At 51.8% G+C, this 21,209-nt stretch overlaps 2 protein-coding genes across 4 annotated transcripts; one reads left to right on the forward strand and one right to left on the reverse strand.

The window, feature by feature from the left end:
- Window positions 1-446: 446 nt before the first annotated feature.
- Window positions 447-7,615, reverse strand: POLR2E (RNA polymerase II, I and III subunit E). 2 transcript variants are annotated; one of them, XM_038384090.2, is made up of 8 exons: window positions 7,461-7,615; window positions 5,395-5,569; window positions 4,412-4,527; window positions 3,404-3,484; window positions 3,099-3,157; window positions 2,824-2,902; window positions 1,765-1,847; window positions 447-1,029 (listed from the first exon to the last, which is right to left on the reverse strand). In XM_038384090.2, the coding sequence occupies exons 1-7, from the start codon at window positions 7,515-7,517 to the stop codon at window positions 1,782-1,784; spliced, it is 633 nt and encodes a 210-aa protein (XP_038240018.1). In that variant the 5' UTR covers window positions 7,518-7,615; the 3' UTR covers window positions 447-1,029; window positions 1,765-1,781. The 2 variants fall into 2 exon arrangements, with proteins under 2 accessions (XP_038240018.1, XP_038240017.1); XM_038384089.2 differs by lacking the exon at window positions 447-1,029 and adding an exon at window positions 1,071-1,318.
- Window positions 7,616-14,398: 6,783 nt separating this feature from the next.
- GPX4 (glutathione peroxidase 4) lies at window positions 14,399-19,583 on the forward strand. Of its 2 annotated transcripts, XM_038384091.2 has the most exons (7): window positions 14,400-14,546; window positions 15,915-16,009; window positions 16,541-16,685; window positions 17,427-17,578; window positions 17,952-17,976; window positions 18,661-18,720; window positions 19,301-19,583. In XM_038384091.2, exons 1-7 carry the CDS (start codon window positions 14,472-14,474, stop codon window positions 19,331-19,333), a joined length of 585 nt encoding a protein of 194 aa, XP_038240019.1. In that variant the 5' UTR covers window positions 14,400-14,471; the 3' UTR covers window positions 19,334-19,583. The 2 variants fall into 2 exon arrangements, with proteins under 2 accessions (XP_043358589.1, XP_038240019.1); XM_043502654.1 differs by lacking the exons at window positions 17,952-17,976; window positions 19,301-19,583 and having other exon boundaries at window positions 14,399-14,546; window positions 18,661-18,724.
- Window positions 19,584-21,209: the final 1,626 nt, after the last annotated feature.

The raw sequence follows: 21,209 nt of genomic DNA on the forward strand, positions 1-21,209 counted from the left end.
GCTTTAGAGAAGGGTTAAAACGGGATTTGAAATAGTTAGAGCAGAGATTCTCAAACTGTGGTCCCTGGACAACCAGCAGTCCGCGAGCTCATTCAGGTGGTCCGTGGACAGCTCCCTCTAAGGTGGCTGCACTCAATAGAATGAAGGGCCACCCACCTAATTAGCACAGCTCCACTAACTAGGTGCCTGGACCTTGGAGAAGAGGCATACGTAACGTGAGGTGGTGGCCTGGGGGGAATAGGGGGTAGGTGAGAGGGGGCAGTGGGGTGAGAAGAGGGGATGGGAGGAATTTGGGATGTGCAGGGCTGCAGCAGCCAGAGAAAGTGGTGACTTTCCCCAGCTCGGGGGCTGCCCGCTCCTTCCCAGCCCCAGCTCAGGGGCTACAGCGACGGGGGAAGAGAGGGCACATCCATCGCATTAGAAAGGTAAAACTACTGATATGAAAATACAAGTTGTGTGCTTTTATTTGTAGAACAAAAAAAGTTTTTTATATAGCGCTTTTATCCAAAGCGCTTTACAATAATTAGCTAATGGTACAAACAACATTTGGAAAGATCATTAAGTGGCCCTCTGAGACCCTCAGCAATTTTCAAGTGATCCGCAGGAAAAAAAAAAGTTTGAGAACCACTGAGCTAGAGGATGAGACAGCATTGGAACACTCCCATACATACCAGAACTCAACCCATACAGCCTTCTGGGAAAGCAGGACGTTCCATGTCAGTAGGCGAGGCTGGGGCAGAGGGAAGAAGCTGTCTGTCTCTATGGGCTTTTTGGAGACTCCGTGTTGAGACAGGCTCCTGTTAATACAGCTTGGATACTTGTCCACTGTCAGGTCAGCTGCAGGACGTCCTGCTCAAACAGGGCAGCTGAAGTATTGCCAGAGCCGTGCAGGGAAAAGTCCAGCTAGCTAACGAACTCAGGCGTGAGAGCTACGGCTCAGGACACTGGCAGCAGACTTCATTAGAGCGCTTACTGGCTCAAGATGTTACCAGAAGGGAAGTCTGGAATAGCAGGCATCAGGAGGCTCTGCTGCAAGGGAAGTTGGAGAAACACCGCACCAGTGAGAACAAGTGTAGCACAAAGCTTTATTAAAATAAAATTCCGTTCAAAATTAAATTAAATAGCCCATGGCATTGAGCTTCAGTCCAGTCAGGAGGCCTCCAGGGAGAGAGAGGTAAGTGAGCGCAAAGGAAGAGCTAAACTCCCTGCAATAGTGATATAACTTGAAATCAGATTCAAGGATCTGGATTTAAGATGACAGCCAACCCATAGAGCCGACAGGGCGTAGATCAGATAACACAGGATTCCTCTTCCATACCTGGAAGAAAGAGAAGCTGGAATTTCTCTCAAGAGAAAGATCATCTTTTAGTTCAGACACATCATCTAACTCCTGCACTTCCACCAAGCTGCCGCACAGACTCTGTCCTGCACCAAGAGCCTCACATCCAGCCCCACCTCAAACTGAAGCCACCCTCTGACTTCACAATGGCAAATGCCCTTTCACTAACCAGATGTGGAACATTTATTTTGTTCCATGCAAGGAGAGGTTTATAACGAGCATGCACATTAGGTCCCATTTACTCCATCCTTCAATACACTGCAGGGAACTCTCCTCCAGGGCCCATTTGGAGTTTTGTCCAGTTCAGTTGAAAACATCTCTGCTTTATAAGTGCTAGTGTGAAGTGAAGTTACAACATTCATTCCTGACACCGTTCAACTATATCACAGCTAGGCACTCCCATCAGAGAGATGCCGCAATGTTACCTGATGTACAGCATAGACTACTGAACCAGTCGGTAGGTGATGTATCGCCCTGCAGTCTCACTGGGTCTTATGATCTTGACTACCTGAAAAGGCAACAAAAACAGTTTACAAGCAATGAAAAGCTGCTCTGAATTTCACCTGGCAGGGCTCCCCGCTGCAGGGATTGGCTCAGGTGCCCAATGAAGAGGGAGAAGCGTTCAGCCTCTGGAGAGGAGGGTGTAGAGTGCTTGATTCCTCAGCACCGAGGGAGGAAACCAGACAGCTGCCCATAGCTAGGGGACAAGTACAACGTGCTTGGCATGACAGGCAGGGGACAGATTACACAGATGTGCTTGTGAGGCATGAATGAGTGAGTTTAATCAGCCACTGCACACCAACGCCAAGGGTGTGAAGCCCAGCAGGTGATCTAACAAGCGATTCTTGACCCCCAGCAATGCTCCATGTGAGGGCGCTGTACCATTTACACAGTGCAGGGATGGCTGGGGATAGCTCAGCCAGATCAGGGTAGAAATGCAGAAGCTGTGATGAAGCTTTTTAAGTGACATGGGGGAGGAAAACACACTGAATCAGAACCCGGCCACAGCTCTCCATCGGAGGGGTTTCTTATGGTGCCCACCAGCATAGCACCCTTTAGTAGAAAAAGAGGTGATATCTGAACAGCACAGACTCAGCTCCCATCCCAAAGGCAATGAAGATTCCTCATTCAGATGCAACTCTCCTGGGGAGGAAATTTTTTCTGGATAAGGGACCCGCAGAGCCACCTGAAGACCCAATCCTGGGTGTGTAACACTCAAGGAACTCGATAAGAACCGTGTCCCAAGACTCTTAACAGGTAGGAGGAGGTATGGAGGGCCAAATCCTGCTGTCACTCTGTGCAGCTTCCACTACCCACACTGGGGGTTATACATGAAGGAGGCAGGGACCCCATATTTGGTACTAGTTATGAGACCTATGGTGCTTATTTATAGACCATCAGGCCTTAAAAACAGAGCTTTCAAGAGGCTCTGTCTCGCTGCTCTTCCCCAGGGGCTACCTCTGTCACCCTGCTTTGCTCCTTACCTGCCCACGCTTTATTCCAAAATATCTGGCCACAGGATCTCCAGCCTGTATCCTGGGGAGCTGGTTCTCTCTCAATTTGCTGAGAAACAGTGAAGGAAAACCTGCCACCAGAAGGGTTATCATCTGGCCCTGCTTTATCCCAGCAGGGAGCAAGGCCAACAAAGCACATAACTGCCTGTTATACACAGAGGTCTAGCCATATCCAGCATAAAGTGAGTGAGTCACTTCCATGCTGGTAGGGGAGGGACTGACATTTGGAGCAAACAAAAGGATACTATCTGGCTAATAATTCAGTTACTTCTTCCTTTGTCATGACCACATGCTCTGGAACCAACTGTAAACACAAAAGCGGAGTCAGATCTAGGCAGGCTGAGATCAGAAAGGAGAACAGTTATTTCCTGTGATGACCAGGGCTTGTACGCAGTGGCAAGGGAGACTAGAATGGTTATCTGTGGCCCACCACCCAGCAACACAAATTACACAGGAAAAGAATTTCAAGGGATTGATTTACACCCAGATAGTCCAGAGTAAAAGCCAACTATCCTGAACTCACTTCATGCTGCCCAAGCATCCAACTCACCTCATGCTCTGTGATGTTGATCAGCAGCTCCTGCTGCAGGAATTGTTCCAGGATGTATTTGGGAGCCATGTCCACCAATGACTGAAAGAAAAACCAAAAGGATTTTAAACTTCAGCATAGAAGAAGGGGCCCCAGCAAACATTAGTCCAACGTGATCCTGCCTAGTCAGAACTTTAATGAGCACCAAACACTACAACCATTGTATTACCCACAGTAACATCAATCATATCTATACATAAATCAAGGGAGAGTGGATCTCTTAGCCAAGATGCTAAACACACAATCACCTCTTCCTTTCTTTCCAACATCCCCTTAGCTCACTTCTCCTGCCCCTGTCTCTCTTCGCCCATTGCTCAAGCACACCACTCCTCCTTCATCAAGTTTGAGGCCTTATTTCTCTATCCTTGTTTCCTCTTACTCCCAATCACTCCAGCCTGCTTTTCTTCACCACAATCTCTCCCCCTTTGGTAAGCTACTCTTAGTCTTGTCCACCCAAGACTATAAAATCTTTGGTGCAAGGAATGTGTCTTACTCTCTCATGCTCATTGCTGTAATATATAGGTACTAATAATTCATCAACAAAAAACTTTGTTAACAGAGTTACCCTTGCAAAACTTTAAATTTAGCTAAACTCAGTCCCCTGAAAGCTAGGTAAGTTGTTCCAGTCGTGTTGCACAGTTGTGTGTGTAGGTAGCTCCTATTGAGTACACATGACCTAAACAAGTTCTGCCTTAGCAAATGGGTGTTAAGACTGTCCTACAATGCTCATGTGCCCCATTATCTGGGGGTTCTGCACTGTCTGCAAGTGCACAGTGCTCAAGTGTGATGGGCATGGTCACGCATTGGTTTAAAGAGAACAAAGTTAAGCAAAAAGTTTAATCTACAGGACACAGACCACTGTGCATTTGGTACCAAAAAACCCCAGAGGCATTCAAGCGTGCATTCTATGAACTCTCAGTCCCCATCCTATAAACTCCCAACCAGCCCTCATCCAGGATCACCACCTACCTGCTTTGCTGAGGGAGTCATGCCCTGCTGCACCACAATCAGAGCCCTGGTGATGTTCTCTTCCTGCATTCTCTGGCAGTACATCTTGATTGTCTTTATCCCAACCTTGGGCTCCTCTGAGGAATAAATAAGTCACATGATCCAACTCCTGGTTGTCATGAAAGATCTGCATTTTATTTATCTTTATTCTGCAGCTGGTCTGCAGAATAATACTAATGCACCTGTATTCCTCTCCTGGGTTTCTAATAGCCTCCCCTTTGGCACAAGACACTGCGGCTATTCTGAGCGCAGGTAGTACATTGCACCTGCAGTTTCTGGAAGTGCAAAGCGATTCACCACAGCACTGCAGCTGGGACTTCAGAGAATAGAACTGTTTTCACTACAAACTAGTTGGTTCAGAGATATCTATCCAGATGTTACAGATTGTGCTAGGCTGCACCAAGAAATAGAATGGATGACAGAGAGCAGGTGCATAGCCAAGTGGCCAAAAAATCCTTCTGTAAATCTGTCGGGATTGTAGCCTGCAGAATTCAGCCTATTCAGTATGTACTTGGCCAAAACTCTCAATGGCTTCAGGGGATGTTTTGCCCTGAGTAAAGCCAACAAAATTGGACCTCTGATGCAGTTATCCAAATGCTGGCTGGAATCCACGGCTACCAGGATTTTTCTAGGCACGAGCAGGCCCTCTGAGATATCCACACAGTAAGTAGCACATTGAATGGTGCTAAACTGATCTACCTTGGCTCATCCAACCCAGGATTTGTTCCCGGAAGCCTAGGCACTTCAGAACCGATTCTCAAAAAGCTAAGCCACCCTCTCCATTCAGTTTCTCTCAGCTAGTTAAGTACCAGCAGAAGAATCAGTTCTATGCTGGCGCTACATCCAGTCTGAGCAGCTGGCACCAGTTTAGAATGAGGTTCATGCCTATAACTTTACCGAGACCCCTCCCAGTTCATCACAGAGAGTAACAGCGCCACACTCACCAGGGAAGAAAACAAACATCTGATCTGTGGGATCGTCATTATGGGCCACCAGCACTGTAAGGTCAGTCCGCCGTGGTCTCCCTTCACTGGGCTTATCGCCAAATTGGGCTTTAAACTCTTCCAAGGTCTGATCCAATTCATCCTGGGTCACCAGATAGCCCCGATCGTGACACAGCTGAGGACAATATTCCCATTTACTCATGATGCATATAAGACATAAATGCAGCTTTACAGTCCACATGTGACCCACCCAATTTCTCATTCAGCAAAGCCTCCCTAGCCCATATTCTTCCCACTTCCAGAGCCTGGACCAAGGTTATTTGACAGCTTCCACTGTATCACTGGTTTTTAGATTTTAGGCTGTTTGGGGCAGGAGCTAAGGAGCTATCTATCATGTCTGTACAGCATCAAGCACAACAGGGCCCAACCTACTTGTGGTGTTGAGGCACGACAGCAATATAAATGCTTAATATTGTTAACCATCGTCATGCCTCTCTCCTGCTCTACCTGTGTGAGAAAACGCCTTCTAGAAAGAGAAGGCCCCAACAACAGATTCCAGAAAACAGCAAACAGACAACTACAGCTAAGACCTTTGATAGCTCCCAGTGCTTTACCCTTCTCTTTCACGGGACTCAGTCAATAATAGTCATTGCATGGTTTTCACTCTGCCCCTGTCTGGTACCTGGCATTTGAGGGTCTCCAAATTCTTTACCAGACAGTAATAAATCCAGTCCCCCAGCAGAGCAGGGAAGTACCACTGCACCCATTTTACAGATGGGGAAGCTGAAGCACAAAGATGGGGAAGAACTCAGCTGAAGTCACCCAGAGAGTGCGGAGCAGGCCAGAACCCAGGAGTCCGGGCTCCTGCCCCATCGCCCCCCCCGCCACCAGGGATAGAACCCAGGAGTCCGGGCTCTCGCCCCCCCGCCACCAGGGATAGAACCCAGGAGTCCGGGCTCTCGCCCCCCCGCCACCAGGGATAGAACCCAGGAGTCCGGGCTCCCGGGCTCTCGCCCCCCCGCCACCAGGGATAGAACCCAGGAGTCCGGGCTCCCGGACTCTCGCCCCCCCCCCCCCCAGGAATAGAACCCAGGAGTCCGGGCTCCCGGACTCTCGCCCCCCCCCCCAGGAATAGAACCCAGGAGTCCGGGCTCCCGGACTCTCGACCCCCCCCCCAGGAATAGAACCCAGGAGTCCGGGCTCCCGGACTCTCGCCCCCCCCCCCAGGAATAGAACCCAGGAGTCCGGGCTCCCGGACTCTCGCCCCCCCCCCCCCGGAATAGAACCCAGGAGTCCGGGCTCCCGGACTCTCGCCCCCCCCCCCCAGGAATAGAACCCAGGAGTCCGGGCTCCCGGACTCTCGCCCCCCCCCCCGCCACCAGGGATAGAACCCCGGAGTCCGGGCTCCCGGACTCTCGCCCCCCCCCCCCAGGGATAGAACCCAGGAGTCCGGGCTCCCAGACTCTCGCCCCCCCCCCGCCACCAGGGATAGAACCCAGGAGTCCGGGCTCCCGGACTCTCGCCCCCCCCCCCCCGCCACCAGGGATAGAACCCAGGAGTCCGGGCTCCCGGGCTCTCGCCCCCCCGCCCCCGCCACCAGGGATAGAACCCAGGAGTCCGGGCTCCCGGACTCTCGCCCCCCCCCCCCGCCACCAGGGATAGAACCCAGGAGTCCGGGCTCCCGGACTCTCGCCCCCCCCCGCCACCAGGGATAGAACCCAGGAGTCCGGGCTCCCGGACTCTCGCCCCCCCCCGCCACCAGGGATAGAACCCAGGAGTCCGGGCTCCCGGACTCTCGCCCCCCCCCCCCGGATAGAACCCAGGAGTCCGGGCTCCCGGACTCTCGCCCCCCCCCCCCCCCCCCGCCACCAGGGATAGAACCCAGGAGTCCGGGCTCCCGGACTCTCGCTCCCCCCCCCCGGATAGAACCCAGGAGTCCGGGCTCCCGGACTCTCGCCACCAGGGATAGAACCCAGGAGTCCGGGCTCCTGCCCCATCGCCCCCCCCCACCACCAGGGATAGAACCCAGGAGTCCGGGCTGCCTACCCGCCCTCGGGGCCCCGCACCTGCATGATGGTCTTGCGGATCTTCCAGAGCCGGTAGGTCTCCTCCTCGTCATCCATGGCGCGTCCCCCTCACGCAGCCAGCAGCGCCGAGCTCCGACAGAGCCACTGCGCAAGCGCCGACATAGCTCCTGCGCAGGCGCAGGCACGTCGGCCCCGGAAACAGACTTTCAGGACCTCAAGTATAGGTGTCTAATGTAAACGCCTGCTAATTCTCAGGGTACCCACCCCCCCACACACACAAATCACCCCTTTTGGTATACCCTGCCCTTGACTTCTGCTTCACGGGGCTGTGCCCCATAAAAAGCTATTCTATTAAACTTAATTATTTTACCACAAATAACAGGCACGGAGAAGTTGATAAGTAAAATGGCTGCGGAGGTCTTTAGGGACAAGGGCTTCTGGGAAGTGTAGTTTCCCCCAAAGACCTAAGCCTATTACTGCCGCCTGCAGGGGAATTGCAGCTTTCGCAAGCAATGTCTGTTAGGGCCAGGGTGCCACAGCTCAGGGCAACTGGCTTTGTTCAACATCTTCATTAATGATCTGGAGGATGGCGTGGATTGCACCCTCACCAAGTTTGCAGATGACACTAAGCTGGGGGGAGAGGTAGATACGCTGGAGGGTAGGGATAGGGTCCAGAGTGACCTAGACAAATTGGAGGATTGGGCCAAAAGAAACCTGATGAGGTTCAACAAGGACAAGTGCAGAGTCCTGCACTTAGGATGGAAGAGTCCCAGGCACCACCACAGGCTGGGGGACAACTGGCTAAGCAGCAGTTCTGCAGAAAGGGACCTGGGGATTGCAGTGGACGAGAAGCTGGATACGAGTCAGCAGCGTGCCCTTGTTGCCAAGAAGGCTAATGGCATATTGGGCTGCATTAGTAGGAGCATTGCCAGCAGACCGAGGGAAGTGATTATTTCCCTCTATTCGGCACTGGTCAGGCCACATCTAGAGTTTTGGGCCCCCCACTCCAGGAAGGATGTGGACAAATTGGAGAGAGTCCAACGGAGGGCAATGAAAATGATCAGGGGATTGGGGCACATGACTTATGAGGAGCGGCTGAGGGAACTGGGCTTATTTAGTTGGCAGAAGAGTGAGGGGGGATTTGATAACAGCCTTCAACTACCTGAAGGGGGGTTCCAAAGAGGATGGAGCTAGGTTGTTCTCAGTGGTAGCAGATGACAGAACAAGGAGCAATGGTCTCAAGTTGCAGTGGGGGAGGTCTAGGTTGGATATTATGAGGGTAGTGAAGCACTGAAATGGGTTCCCTAGGGAGATGGTGGAATCTCCATCCTTAGAGGTTTTTAAGGCCCACTTTGACAAAGCCCTGGCTGGGATGATTTAGTTGGGGTTAGTCCTGCTTTGAGCAGGGGGTTGGAGTGGATGACCTCCTGAGGTCTCTTCCAACCCTAATCTTCTATGATTCTAACTGCACCTGTATTCCCCCTCCATGCTCCAGGAAAGTCATGGACAGCAGCTAAAGGGGGTCGTGTGTTATATCACTGGGAAACTGGGATTAATCACACTGGGGATTAATATCATTGTGAAATGTATGTATTAATACTATACCTGGCGTTATTGATGTTCTCTGGTATTATGTTTTGAAGGAAGCAGATACAGGTCTGTGCAGAGCATGAAAACAAATGCAGCAGGGCTGACCTGTGACAATGGGACTGCAATTTACATATTCGGTAAACAGCTCACAAGAGAGTTAGGAAATCAGCAGTTCCAGATCACAAGGGGCTCTGTATTTGCTTGTCTGCATAACTTGGTCATCAGCCAGAGACAACAAAGACTTATTTACATGCAAGGTAAACAAAGGCAGCAGGAGAGTAGTGGGGAGAGATGACCACTTAACAATTTCCATGGGGGATGGAAGCAGCACTCCAGGAAGCCTTCCTGCCTCTTGAAGCAAGGTTAAGGAACTTTGAGAGAGAAGCTTTTCAAAGGTTTACTGCGCTAGAAAGGGAGGGGCAGAGAACCAGAGGGACCAAAGAGGCTCAAATTCTTTAGATTGCAGAAAGACGGGTACTTCAATCAAGGGATTGAAGTCTAGGGAAATGGATTGTAGGAAAGAAACCTGAATAGGCAAAGATTGCAACTGGCTGAAATTGAGTTTTAGTCTGAGAAGCATGTTCCTACTTTTATTTGCTTGTAGCCATTTCTAACTCTATCCTTCCTACTTGAACTCACTTCAAATCCTGCGCTTCCTTTTGTTAATAAACGTGTTTGCCTTTTAATTTAAGCCAACCCAGTGCTGCATTTGAACTGAAGCGATAGGTTAAAGTGATAAACTGTGCATTTTGTTCCTTTAGAGGAGCAAATTAACCTTCTTATTCCTCTGAATGGTCCAGGAAAAGGCTGGATGCGTCAGGGCAGACGGTTTTGGAGAAATTCAGGATTGGCATGCTTGGGGTCACCCCGGCATAAGGTAACTGGGTGACAGAAACTAGAGTGGGGCTGTTGTGTTGTAGGCCAGCTGCTGGGGTCAGGGCACTGAACCAGAGTTACAAAGCACACAGACACTCAGGGGACTGACTGCTTGTCAACTGGCTGTTGGTGTCCAGGCTGTGAGCAACGGCAGCAGAGCATTTGAAGGCACCCAGAGTAACTGGGAAGGTGATGGCACAACCCCTGACTGATCTGGATTGTACCCCAAAACATGATGGCTGTTTTCCTGCAATGTGATTTGTTGTATCAAATGACATCATCGTAAGGGTAGAGCCTGCTTCTGCAGGAGCCAGAGCTCTCGGGAACTACTCTGAAACCGTGGGATAAACACACGGGGAACCCAGGACCATCCCCAAACCTCTTCACCTTCTGCTCCAAGCACAAGGTGCACTTCTCCCACCGGCCTTCTCGAACACAAACAGAGCAGCACGGACATTTACAAGCAATGAAATCAAAATCCTATCAAAACAAAACACTTCACGGCCCACACAATTCTCCCAGGGGAGAGGAGGAGAGAGAAAGAATTAACCTCATGTGACAGACGTTAATTGCGTCGTTAAAGCAGACCTGGAAAGTGCTCAGATACTACGGTGATGTGAGATGGGTGTAAGAACCTGTATAGCATAGAATAGAAATTGTCATGCTGCTGGATTGGGAGGTGCCAATGTAAACTTCTGTCCTCCTTACATTAGTGTCACCTTGTAGCCATGGATAGGACAAATTCAGCTCTGATGATTTCTCCTGACCAAAGGAAAAGTGATTTACAGGCTAAACACAAATGTGCATATATTGGATGTGGCCAGTTTAACTTGGGAAAGGGTATTTCCTCCTTCCCAGTGGGAGGGGGAAGCCAGTTTTTAATGTGCTGGTTGCTTGGTTTTGATGATAGTTTTGAGCATCTCAGCTCTTGACATTTGGTCAAAGGACCATGACGTACCAAAAGCAAAGCTTGCAATTTCTCACACCGCTCACATTAAAAGCCCCTTTGATGGGGGATTTTATGCAATTTAGAGATATAAGACCAACTGGCAGAGACAGAAATAGGACCCTCGACAAACATCCCATGCTACTGAGGTTCTTTTCTATCCTTTCATTCTGTAATCCAAAGATACCATCCCTCCTCCCTCCCTAACAATGCACTAGAAAATATTCAACCCATCAGCAAGGACTCCTTCTCTTCCAACTTATATTATCCTTTCATCTGCCAGTTGCAAAGCTAATTCTTTCTCATACCTTTTTCCTGGCTCTGAGGCAATACTCCGTGCCAGCAGATCAGGGCTCAGAAAGACATGAACAGAAATGATCAATTTTTATGAACTAAAACAATGATCCATCCACCCTTCTAATCTTTCTAATTCACAGACCCCCATCTAGTATTAATCACAGAACCATAGAAATGTCGGGCTGGACGGGACCTCGAGAAGTCATCAAGTCCAGCCCCCTTGCGCTGTGGTAGGACCAAGACCATCCCTTACAGGTGCTTGTCCCACCTGTTTTGCAACCCAAATTGAAGTGATTTTATTTTATTATACACCACCCCTTCCTCGTTTTATCTGTCTTAAAATTAAAACTTCACATTGAATTGTACCCTGCAGTGTCAGTGAAAGTCTCTGGGGGATGCAACCATATGACAAGACCACAAATAAGCAGTTGAGGGAGAGGGAACTAGAATTTTTTCTTCACATCTTTTTCTCTTCCTAGCAATTGCCTAGAATTCAGCCATTAGGGAGCTACCACTGGAGTCTGAGCAATGTTAATTTCACTTTGAATGACCCTTTTCCCATCCAAATGTTCCAATCTGCTTTTTAATAACAACTGCTGCTTAATAATAGGGATTGGAAACTGCTTTTTGCAGGTTCTTACCACAGTTCATCCTCTTTCATTTAAGGTGGTGTCTCCACACTGGACTTCTGTGGTATTTAAACCTCTGGGCTGCACTGGTTTGTCTGTGGTCTGAAGTTACAAAGAAGTGTACCTTTCCTTTTCCACTCCCTGTTTCTTTCTTCTTTTATGGGAGAGGGTGTGAGTTTATTTCAGGATAGATCCAACATCTTTTATGTCTTCCTGGGAATCACCTATTGCCAGTGATACCAATCCTACTGCTATAGATACCCATAGATTCTACAAGGCTAGAAAACAGCATCCCACTATTATTTTGCACAGTACTGCCAAGAGACTCCAACAGAGATCAGTGCCCCCAGTGCTAGGCGCTGTACAAACATATGGTAAAAATTTCGGTGAAAGGCTTGTCCCTGCCCTGAAGAACTTCCAAACCAAGGGTCTGAGGCAATCTCCACTGAAGTCAAATAAATAGAGAAAAGGTGGGATAAATGAAGTTATCCCCATTCTACAACGGGGGAACTAGGGTTGCCAGGTGTCCGGTTTTCGACCGGAACGCCCGGTTGAAAAGGGACCCTGGCAGCTTCAGTCGGCCTTGCTGACCGGGCACTAAAAGTCTGGTCAGTGGTGCAGCAGGGCTAAGGCAGGCTCCCTGCCCACCGTGGCTCCGTGCAGCTCCCAGAAGCAGCGGCATGTCTCCCCTCCAAGTGAGTGAGGGTGGCAAGCGCAAGCGACAAAGGGAGGGGGGATGGAGTGAGCAGAGGCGGGGCTGCGGAGGAGGGGCAGGGCAAGGGTGTTCAGTTTCGTGCGAGGAGAAAGTTGGCCACCCTAGGGGGAATAGATGCACAGAGAGTTCCAGCTCCATGGAGACATCCACCCATGTGGAGCTCAGTGCAAGACTGAGGCCCAGATAACATGACTAACCTCACACAGGAAAGTGGGTGGCAGAGTCTGGAGCTGAACGCAGCTCTCTGGGGTCCCATTCCAGTGCCTTATCCAAAAGGCCAGCAGCCTTCTTGTCCTGGGTGGTATTCCAGCACATAGGGCCTATTGCCAACATGTCCTGGGAATTTCAGGCCAATCTGAGCTGATCCCTGGCTGTTCCTCATCCTCATTATGTGTTGCATGCCGACAACATGCGGGACACGGTACAGTTGCGATTTCCACTCTAAAGAGCCAACAGGCTGAAGATAACTCAGACCTTTGAACATTACAAAGAGTAGTAGGATTGGCCGGGAGTCTCCTGGAATTGGCCTCAATCTCCTAGTCGCTATTGAAAGCAATCCCGGGGATCTTAGTAGGCCAAAAGTCCGGTTGACAGGGGTGGGACAACAGAGCTAAGGCAGGCTCCCTAACTGCCCTGGCTCCATGCAGTTCCCGGAAGTGGCAGCATGTCCGGCTTTTAGGCGCAGGGAGGGATGGCCAGGGAGTCTCTGTGCGCTGCCTCCGCCCCGAGCACTCTTTCTGCAGCTCCCCTTGGCGGGCCCTTGGAGAAGGGGTGGGGCCTCAGGGCAGGGGCCGGGGCAAGGGTATTTGGGTTTGGACCAGATATATCAAACCCGCAAAAAAACCCACAAAAATTGGGCTTGTTTTTGGCTTAATTGTCTTGTGAGTTGCTTGTTAGCTAGTTTTTGGCTTGTAGCTTGTTGCTTCTTTTTTTGGATCAGCTCCTGGCAAGCAGGGGCAAGGGGGGGGAGAGAGAGTCAGGGGTGCACAGCGGGCCCACCCCTGTCCCAGACTGCACGCCGGGGGGGATCTAGTCACATAGAGGGTTGCAGTTCTTAGGGATTGCCTTGTTTTGGCCTTGTTTTGAAATGGGATTAGCTTGATTTTTGGTTTAGTGTGAAAGTCGAGGAGCTTATTTACCACGTGAAAGCTGGCAACTGTGCTTTGGACTTTATGTGATTAGATAGTTGGCAACTCTGGGAGAAAGGAGTGACACTTGCTAATTATTATATAGCCCTGCCTGGTGCTTTGCAAAACACCGCCCTCCTACATGTTCCCCCCTGGGTCTCCCCCTCCCCCCCCGCAGCCTGGTGCACTCTGGACTGTTCCCCCCTGGGTCTCCCCCTCCCGCAGCCTGGTGCTCTCTGGACTGTTCCCCCCTGGGTCTCCCCCTCCCGCAGCCTGGTGCTCTCTGGACTGTTCCCCCCTGGGTCTCCCCCTCCCCCCCGCAGCCTGGTGCTCTCTGGACTGTTCCCCCCTGGGTCTCCCCCTCCCCCCCGCAGCCTGGTGCTCTCTGGACTGTTCCCCCCTGGGTCTCCCCCTCCCCCCCGCAGCCTGGTGCTCTCTGGACTGTTCCACCCTGGGTCTCCCCCTCCCCCCCGCAGCCTGGTGCTCTCTGGACTGTTCCCCCCTGGGTCTCCCCCTCCCCCCCGCAGCCTGGTGCTCTCTGGACTGTTCCACCCTGGGTCTCCCCCTCCCCCCCGCAGCCTGGTGCTCTCTGGACTGTTGCCCCCTGAGTCTCCCCCTCTCCCTGGACGCTGCAATCGGCTAAACAAGCGCGATAACCCCCGCCCCCGCCCCCGCCTGATTGGTTGAGCTCACGTGACAGCAGGGGGGCGGACTTAGGTCGCTTTCTGCCGGGGCTCTTCGGCCGCTGATTGGTCGGAGCGGCTGGGGGCGTCGCGCTGGAAGCCGAGGGGGCGGGCCGCCCGTCGCTGATTGGCGGAGCGGCCGGGGCGGGCGAGGCCGGGGTGGGCCGTTGAGGCGGGGCCCGTTGCCATGAATTGGGGCCGCCTGGGGGGGCGGGTGCTGCTGTGCGGGGCACTCGGCGCGCGGGGTCTGAGCCGGAGCATGGTGAGTGCGGGGCCGGGCTCGAGCTCCCCTCCGGCCGCCCCCTCTCTATGGTCCTACCATCGAGTCGGCGGGGCGGCTAGAGAGGCCCGAGCTCCTCCCCTCCCCCCGCCGAGAGAAGGGGCCCGCTCGGCGGCTCCTCCAGCCTGGTCCCGCGGGGCAGCCGCCGAGCGGCTGGGCTGGGAGAGGGACAGGGGGACGGACGGAGGGAGGGGCTGGGGGCGGCGGGGGGGAAAAGGGAGGGGGAGGGGCTGGGGGCGAGGGAAGGGGACGAGGGGCGGGGAGGGGGCTGGGGGCGGCGGGGGGGAAGAGGGCCGGGGAGGGGGCTGGGGGCGGGGGAGGGGACGAGGGGCTGGGGGAAGGGAAGGGGACGAGGGGCTGGGGGCGGCGGGGGGGAAGAGGGCCGGGGAGGAGCAGGGAGGGGGAAGGGGACGAGGGGCTGGGGGCGAGGGGAGGGGACAGGGGTCTGGGGGCGGGGGAGGGGAGGGGACGAGGGGCCTGGGGGAAGGGGACGAGGGGCGGGGAGGGGGGCTGGGGGCGGCGGGGGGGAAGAGGGCCGGGGAGGGGACGAGGGGCTGGATGCGGGGCGGGTCCTGTGACTCTGAAGGCCACGAGCAGGCCCGTGGGCAATAGGGGACTGGGGGGGCTGCCCCTGCCCCCCGCTCGGGAGCAGCCTGGCCAGGCTTGCGGCCAGGTCCCGGTCGGCAGGACAGCGGCATGGGGGTGCTTCTGCAGCCGCCGCCTTGGACCAGCTCCGGGCGGGGGGGACTGTCTCAGCCCAGTGCAGCGGGGGGAAAGACTCGTCTCTGTCCCCAGGGGATACGCTGCTTCTGAGTCACGGTCACAAGACCACCTCCTGTCCCCGGAGCCCTAGTAGCTCTTGTGCCCCGCGTTGATCCCTTTTATAGCCGAGATTAGTGCTGTGATTCACAGCAATCCTCCAGGGTATCGACCCTCTGCTTTGTGTGCAGTAAATTGCTTTAAGTCTCTAATACCAATTTGAACAATGGGGGTTTTGACCTGTGTGTAACTTAACCTGCAGCAAGCCCTGCCCAATACTGCTGTTGGGGGAGGGAGGAGTGTAGACCCTTGGGTAAAGAAGTGGGGTATCATGTATGGTTGTAGACAGTTGAACCTTTTCCATTTTTGGTAGGAGTAGGTCCATATCTTTGATCATGATCAGGTGGCAAGAAAGGAACAGTGAGTGAAGGTAGCTGTCTGAAGAGAGGCATTTTGATGGTAGTGGAACAGCCTTTCTTGAATATGTGGCTGCTGCTTTTCCCTGCAATGCTGCATATCTGACTTCTGTGCTCGGACTGGGATGAGATCCCTTTATTGCGAAACTGATCTTGAGCCCTGGCTGTCTTGCAGTGTGCCCAGGCAGATGACTGGCGATCTGCCAAATCAATCTATGAATTCCATGCCAAAGATATTGATGGCAACGAAGTTTCCCTGGAAAAGTACAGGTAAGTGGTGAGGAGCCCAGGTGCTGTGAACTGGGCTGGCTCAGTGAGGTACCCAAAGCACAAGCATGTGACTATCCTGTAGCTAGGCTATTAATATTTCAGTCTCTAATCTTGGCTAGCCAACACCAAAAGAACTGTTAATACTCCCAGTTCAGGGAGGAGTGCTGCTGAGAGAGCATCACAACCAGACCCTGGGGAGGAGGGGTGCCCAAAAGGGACTATACAGGCAACTGAACTAAGCAGGGACAGCTTGGCTCCTGATGGACAGGCTCAGCCTGACTGTGGGTGGGGTTCAGAAGATCTGTAACTTGCACCTGATGGGACTAATTCCCAGGGAAGAGGTGTGGAAAATTCTGTGACTCACATCTGATGCGAATGAGCCCAGGAAAGGGGTGCATGTGAGAAGCCAGTTAACAGGTTACTGAAGAAAAATAGCCATTATGTAGGTAGGGTCCTTTGTGGTCTGTTTGTGGGGTAGATCAACCCCAAGCCTTTTGTAGCAACTGTCAGTGACTCCTGCTTCTTTCCCAGGGGGTTTGTCTGCATCATCACCAACGTAGCATCCAAATGAGGAAAAACTGCTGTAAACTACACTCAGCTTGTCGATATGTACGCCAGATATGCTGAGAAGGGTTTACACATCCTGGGCTTCCCCTGCAACCAGTTTGGAAACCAGGTGGGTGGCGCACCCTGCCTGCTAAGGAAAGGGGGTTCCTCTAGGGGGGAAAAGCAGCTCTTTCTCCCTAGCAAAGGGGGCTGGCTTGGTAGCCCATGAGATTGAAGGATGCCTGTAGTTAGCATGGGCCTGGCAAGTATTCCCAGCCTTTGAGTACTACCATCAGATAAACAGCTAATAACACAGCCTCCCTAGCATATGAGTGAGAGTACAATTTAGTCTTTGGTCCATTGACTCTTCGACGTCTGTCAAAAATTGGTCATGGTGACTGGTGATGTTCACGCTTTGGTCTTAAAGAACTAGGCTATTTGCCACCAATCTGGGGTAATGCACCCAGACTTGCTGAGCTCCTCTGGGCTCTACCAAGTCTTCAGCTGGTCCACCTGAGGCACAAGGAGGCTGTAGGTGACTGTGTGCATTAGAACATGGAACCACAGCTCTGCCAAGCATTCAGGTGGAACATGTGGCTTGAGTCCTCTCCCGAGCCCAGTTGTATTCAAGTAACCAAGCTCCCTGGCAGCTGTGTCCCAGCAGTGAGTGGGATATTCTAGAAGCAGGCAGCTCATGTGTCCATCACCCAGCTGGCTCAATTTCATTCCCTCAATGTACACGCATCCTGCCCTCAGAATCTGAGCCTGGAACTGCACTTAATGGAAATGGAATGGGGTTTTGAGTCGTCAGTCATTGCCTAATGATGCAAGACCACTCACTTCCACAGTAACCCTTCTCTTTGCTTCTTAGGAGCCTGGGGATGAGTCTCAGATCAAACAATTTGTTGCAAGCTATGGGGTGAAGTTTGATCTCTATAGTAAGATAGATGTCAACGGGAACAATGCCCATCCTCTCTGGAAATGGATGAAAGACCAGCCCAAAGGAAGAGGCACTCTGGGAAAGTGAGTGCAGACCCAGAGCAGGAACAGATGCAGAAGGAAGTGGTAGCATTAGAGAAACAGCCTGGCCTCATTGGTCCCATTGGAATGGGGGAGGGGGAGAAGCAAATCAATCCTGTGATGAAACCAAAAGAGGAGACTTCAGCCTGCACCACTGGCAACAGTGACACACGGGACTGGAGAGGAAGAGGCTGTGGGGTGGATGGATTGGAAAAGTGCATGGGTCACACAGCAGTCTCCAGATTGGGCCTGTTGGAAGTAGTGGCAGAGCAGGCTGTTGGGTTAGGTGTGGGGCTGCAGTGGGTGGGCACTCCTGTCAGTGCTGGGACTGCTTTACAACAGCTGCTGTCTCACTGATGGTCTTTCTCCTTCCTAGTGCAATAAAGTGGAACTTCACAAAGGTAGGACTCTGTTCTCTTCTCACTGGGGTTTTAGGCCTCAAATGGCCTGACCACTTGTGGTCCTCATCCTTGAAGATCCCAGGAGCTAAGCAAGGTTGGGTGGGAGGCTCCAAGAAACACTTAACTGCTGGAAGAGGTGTTGGAGACGGGCAGGGGAGCCTAGTAAGATTGCTCCTCCTGAGCAGGCATTGACCCATAGCTCCTAGACATAAAATTGAGGCCCTAAAGGATAGGGGTGTCTGGCCAGGCTCCAGCTTGGTTAACTACATTCTACCTCCCTCAGTTTCAGAGGGACACATCAGTCTGCACTTTGTGCATTGAATTGTGTGGTGGTGGTGAGGAAGAGCTTGCCTCATGCCAGAGGTGGCTGCATTTCCCCATTTGGGGATGGGGAAGCCTTAGACATCATGAGCTCAAAATTTCAAAGCACTCAATCTCCCTGCAAAGGAGCTGCAGTTCTTGTAAGTGACCTGGGGAGGGACAGTGCTGTTTGCCAGGTGCCCCCAAAGCTGCTTCTCCACCCATGGTCTCCCTGCTGCCCAGGGAGTTAGCCATAATAGCAGAACCTGGCCTTGAAGCTAATCTCCTGTAGTGTGGTGTGCATGACTCAGGCATTGAGTTCCAGTGGGGCAGAGCATGCATGTGGGTCCAGGATTATTCATGCTTGTCTTTTTAACTTCACAGTTCCTCATTAACAAGGAGGGTCAAGTGGTGAAGAGATACAGCCCAATGGATGATCCATATGTAAGTCAGCCTGTCTGTGTATCACAAAGCTAGCTCAGGAGCTAGCTCTGCCAGAACTGAACAGCCAAGCTGTGTGTCACAAAGCACAGCTTTAATAGTGGGTCCAAACATGGGGAGGAAGGGAAGAAAGATACTTTGCCAATAGCTTCCTGCACTGCCCTTGCTATTAGTCATGTACCAAGACTTGGGTAATGCAGCCTTGTGACTCTGTGGCCGAGATCCTTGTTTCTCCCATGCCTGAACATCACTGCAGTGAACACACGGGAAGAAAGCTGCTGGGTTTCCTGCCATTCTACAGGCTAACAAAACTTAAGCTTCCCTGGCACTTGTAGTGGGTGGGGAGTTACCTCTGCAGGAACGTAATGCAGAGGGATGAAAATGAGGGTGGGATTCAAGTAGCTGAGAAGCACTGTCCAAAGCTGGTGGGGGTGTTGCACAGGGAGGTTTTTCTGCTCAGTGGTACAGAGCTCTGGATACAGCAGGCAGGGGCTTGATATGAGCCTTCATGGACAGGACAGTGGTGGTCTCTCCACAGGCCCTCGAGAAACAGCACTTGACTCCTTCCTCCTCTTCTCTGCAGGTGATTGAGAAGGACCTGCCTGCTTTCCTGTAGACCTGGTCACTTAGACACTGGACCATTCCCTCTGCTTGGCAACATCTCTCACCTGCTCCCTGTGGTGTCTTCCCATCCGGCTCTAATGACGGCCTGTCTTAAAGCCAGCCTGCTGGTGAGGCAGACCCGAAACTTGGCGTGCATCTGCGGGAAGAAGGCTTCACTGGGCTGGTGGCTGTTGCTGGGCAGTTTTCATAGTCTTGACTTGGGCACTCAGGTTCGTTGCAATAAAAGTTTATGCTGAAACTGACCACTGTCTTGTCTGAGTCTGTTGGAAGCAGCTGTGTAACATGTGGCAGAATAGGAAGCTCCAGTGACTCTTACAAGTAGATACAATCTCTGTGGGGGAGGATACTCTTCCCTGCAGTGCAAGGGACCAGCTACTAGAAAAACGGTCTGGTTGTACTGGCAACTTCCATGCTGGCCACAGTCAGAGTGGTGGGGAGCAGAAAGCAATGGACTCTCCTGCTAGGAGTTCAAACCAGGTTAGCTGGATCCTAGGGAAGTACTCTAAACCCAGGAAACATTTTATTCTGCCCAAGCTTGTGCTAAACATGAATGTATGTAATTCCTGCTCTTGGAGGCCAACAGCTTGGTCAGAGGGATAAATCCTTGATGATGCCAATAGGAATTGAGCAGTGAGTGCCTAGGCCTTCCCTAGAGCTATCTTTATAGATTCCCTAACCAGGCAAAGGCAGCATCTTTTGCCAGTTCAGCTATATCAGGGGGATGATTAGCTGGGCTGCCAGTAGGCCTCCACCCTGTCAGATACTGCAGCTGTAAGCACTAGGCCAGCTGCTGTCACCTGATGGCAATTTCACACCAGTGTGAATCTAATTGATGATTTGAATGCAAATGTCAAACCTCTGTTCAACAGAACTGGATCTGCAGCATACTGAATTCTTACCCTGCCATGCTGCAGGACCCTGTCTCTAAAGGGTTAAGTGTAAAGGAGCCTGAGGGTTGGAATCTCCCCACAAGAGACCAATGTGATGAACAAGGTAAATGAGCTTAAAGAAATCTCCCCAAGCTGTCTATTAATTAGGCAGTCAAGCCAGTTGCTGTGGTAGTGAAGCAGCCCCCCTGGGTGGAAGGATGGGCATGAGGGAGAGGTTAAAGGCTCCTACCTACACCTCTTTCCCTGGTGAAACAAACCCAGGAGTGGGAGGGGGAGAGACTGAAGAACCCATGATGTCTGACCACTGCCCCAGCCTGCACCCTCAGTTGTAGGAAGTGTGCCATGAGCCAGGGTGTGGCAGTTAATGGGATGGCCCTGCTGTATACATGCCCTAATAAACTAGTATGATACACACAGCATCATGAACAACCTCACCTGGGTGAGTCTTGCACTGGCCTAGAGTTGTATTGTAAAATGTCTTCAGGGGTGTTTTATGGATTCTGAGGCTAGAAGGGACCATTGTGATCAGACCTCATCTGTAACACAGGCCAGAAAACTTCCTTGAGTAATTCCTACAGCAGATCTTTCAGAGAAACATCCAGTTTTCACTTAAATTCTGTGACGGAGAATTCACCACAACTCTTTGGTAAAGTGTTTCAATGGTTAACTACTCATTGTTATATTACCTTATTTCCAGTCTGAACTTGTCAAGCATCAACTGCCAGTCATTGGACAGCATTATACCTTTCTTTGCTAAATTGAAGAGCCCTGTGTTACCTAATTGTTCCCTCCAGAGGTACTTTTAAACTACAATCATGTCAGCCCTGAACTTTCTCTTCATTAAACTAAAGAGAGGGAGCATCTTCCATCTGTCACTAGAGTCAGTTTTCTAATCTTTTAGTTATTCACATGGCTCTTTGATCAATCTCCAATTATCCACATGCCTGAATTGTAGACACCAGAATTGGACACTGCATT

Source organism: Dermochelys coriacea, chromosome 25 (genome assembly GCF_009764565.3).
Source record: "Dermochelys coriacea isolate rDerCor1 chromosome 25, rDerCor1.pri.v4, whole genome shotgun sequence".
NCBI lineage: Eukaryota > Metazoa > Chordata > Testudines > Dermochelyidae > Dermochelys > Dermochelys coriacea.